General features: G+C 43.0%; 1 protein-coding gene across 1 annotated transcript in view; it reads right to left on the reverse strand.

Moving 5' to 3' along the window:
* The window catches only part of TRAK1 (trafficking kinesin protein 1), a 176,220-nt gene that overhangs the window by 60,888 nt on the left and 112,495 nt on the right, over positions 1 to 2,837 (reverse strand). Inside the window, exon 3 of the mRNA XM_007949695.2 lies at positions 1,186 to 1,262. Coding sequence (XP_007947886.1) covers positions 1,186 to 1,262 — 77 coding nt within the window. The remainder of the gene's footprint in view (positions 1 to 1,185; positions 1,263 to 2,837) is intronic.

Genomic DNA, 2,837 nt, shown 5'->3' on the forward strand with positions numbered 1-2,837 from the left:
CAAGCAGAAGGAGTGGCTTATCCTACTAAGGCACCAGCCCAAACTCAACACAACCGAGATGAGCAAGAAGTGGACACTTGCAAAGGCAATACACCACAAAAAACATTGCCTAGTTCACATGGTTAAAGTAAAAATGTGCAACTAACCATACTGACAAAGACTAAACAATGCACTAACCACTATAATCAAAAGCAACTGACACACAGCACAGTGGTTAAGGGCCTGGACTGAAAAACCATTGTGTGGTAAGTCTTCTGTCTTCTCGATTCAGATACTTGCTGCTAACTGAGGCTGGCGGTTCCAACTGTTCCAACTCATCAGCTGCCCCATGAAAGAAAAGACCTAGTGATCTGTTCCAATAAAGATTTTAGCCTAGGATACTCTATGGGGCAGTTCGACTCTGTCCTATAAACAAACCCACTGCCATCAAGTCAATTCCAACTCATAGCGACCCCCTGGGGTTTTCAAGGCTGTAAATCTTTACAGAAGCAGACTGCCTCACCTTTCTCCAGTGGATAGGCTAGTGGGTTTGAATGGCTGACCTTCCGGTTGGCAGCCCAATGCCTTAATTACAGCACCACTGGAGCTCCTACTCCATTCTATAGGGTTGCTGTAATTCCAAGTTGGTTTAGTGTCACCTAGCAATATCAACAACCACAACTGTACAATGGGAATATAGTGGAATCAGCTGAGAGCTACTGTGAGCATTAATGAGACAGTGAGAGAAACACTTGGCTTTTGGTAAAATTTTACCCCTAACACCAATCATGATCATACAGGCATGTATTGAAAGCCTATCAGTTCCAGGGTTAAAAGGGAGGAAAAAAAAATCATTCAGCAAGACCCTGCCTTAGAAAAGCTGCTATCTAACAGAGCTAGACAAACTCCCACACTTGGGGTTTGTCTGGGGCCATGGTGATGGGGATATTTCAAAGGTCCCCAGTAAGGCCTGAAGCACAAGACTAAGAAGCCATGAAAGGATAACAATGCCAAATGGCACAGAAGGGCAAAGGTGGGAGAGCAAGAAGCTCGTCCCAGTGATGAGAGGAGGGTTCAGCAACCCAACAAGGGTGTGGCCTTGAGTATAACCCAGAGAGACAATAATCAATCAATTTAGAATGTTTTAAGCAATCTAAACTATAACCAATCAATCATAAATAACTCTTTTCCCCAAAAGACACTTACCTCCTCCAGAAGACGAGTAACAGCATCTATGTCATTATATGTTTTAGTCATCTGGCCAACTCTTTCAGCGCATAAAACTGTAAGAGAGAAAAATGACAATGAAATTACTGATGCCACAGACCTGCCAGACAAATGATGGATTTCAAAAGGCTGCCCTAAGTGTGTGTGCATATTAGACACAATGAGTCATTGGTTTTGCCAGGTTCAATCCACACTGTACTCAAGCACCACTGGTTTTCACTTACAGTTACTGTGAGGAGCCCCAAGTTTCTGGGGGAAGTGTGTTTTCTAATCCAGATGAAGGCCTGGCACCGTGTGTGTGTGTGTGTGTGTGTGTGTGTGTATGCACACATAATTGCGTGAGCATATATTTAGAAGTAGTGCTGAGAACAAGGCACTGGAGAAGAATGGGGGTCTGGCCCCATATAAACTCACAAACTGAAATGCAGAGAGCAGAGTCAGCAGCATAGCTGCCAACATGTGACTCATGAGAAAAGGCCTGCAGGATCTAAACCCCACTAACCACAGAGACCCAACCACATGGACAGACCAGAATCCTTCAGAAAGCAGCTATTGGAATAAATATTTTTTTATTTTACTTACTTGAATTTTTATCGTGATTTGGGTGAAACTTTATGGAGCAAATTTGTTTTCCATACAGCAGTTCACAAACATTTTGTTTCATGACATTGACTGCACTCCCTACAATGTAACAGCTCCCTTCCCACTTTCTCCCTATAGTTACTTTTACCCTATCTCCCTCTTTCTTACCTGTTCCTGCCCCCTGAGCTATCTCCCTGTGCAAATATTTCCCTTCTGTTTTCCCATGAGGAGCTCTGGTGCCATAGTGCCTAAGGCATTTGACTGCTAACCAGAAGGCTAGAGGTCAAACTCACCAGCCACTCCTCAGAAGGAAGACTGGGCGATCTACTTCCATAGTGATACCACCTCGGAAACCCAAGGAGGGGTCATTATGGGTCGGATCCAACTCAACTGCAGTGAGTTTGGTTTGGTTTTCCAATGATGGATCATTCTAAGGAGTGTTGCCACTGGCATAATAATTAAACAGCAGTTGTAAACTGATAATTTCATAGTCCCTTCTCATATCCCTAATGCCCTAAATTCTAAGGCTATACAACTAGTTTCTATACCTTGAAAATTAGGGTGATAGGTATTTTTTAATCCACATCAAAAAAGTTACTATTACTGATGCACATATGCACAAAGCAAAATTTCATATAATATGCTGTGGTCACAGAGGCTGCTTAGAGACCAGTTTACAACTGTTTCTTTGTTCTCCACACACACGTGCACATACACACATGCACGCACACACACACACATGCATGCAAGCATGCACACAACAATATTTCATATAATATACTGCAGTCACAGAGGCTGCTTCACAACTGTGTCTCTTTGTTCTTCCATTGGAACAAGGGACTGTGCATCTAAAGAAGACTGCTGGAGGGGACATCAAGCTCATTTGGCATAACATACTATACAAAACATTGTTCCACCTACTACTTTGGTGAGTAGCGACTGGGATCTTAAAAGGTAGCAAGCTGCCATCTAGATGCAATGATGGGTCTCTCCTCGTCAAGAGCAAAGAAGAAAACCAAAATCAATGGAAACAATCAGTCCTAGTGACT

Source organism: Orycteropus afer, unplaced genomic scaffold (genome assembly GCF_000298275.1).
Source record: "Orycteropus afer afer isolate SDZICR_OR568_19922 unplaced genomic scaffold, OryAfe1.0 scaffold00250, whole genome shotgun sequence".
In the NCBI taxonomy this organism is placed as follows: Eukaryota; Metazoa; Chordata; class Mammalia; order Tubulidentata; family Orycteropodidae; genus Orycteropus; species Orycteropus afer.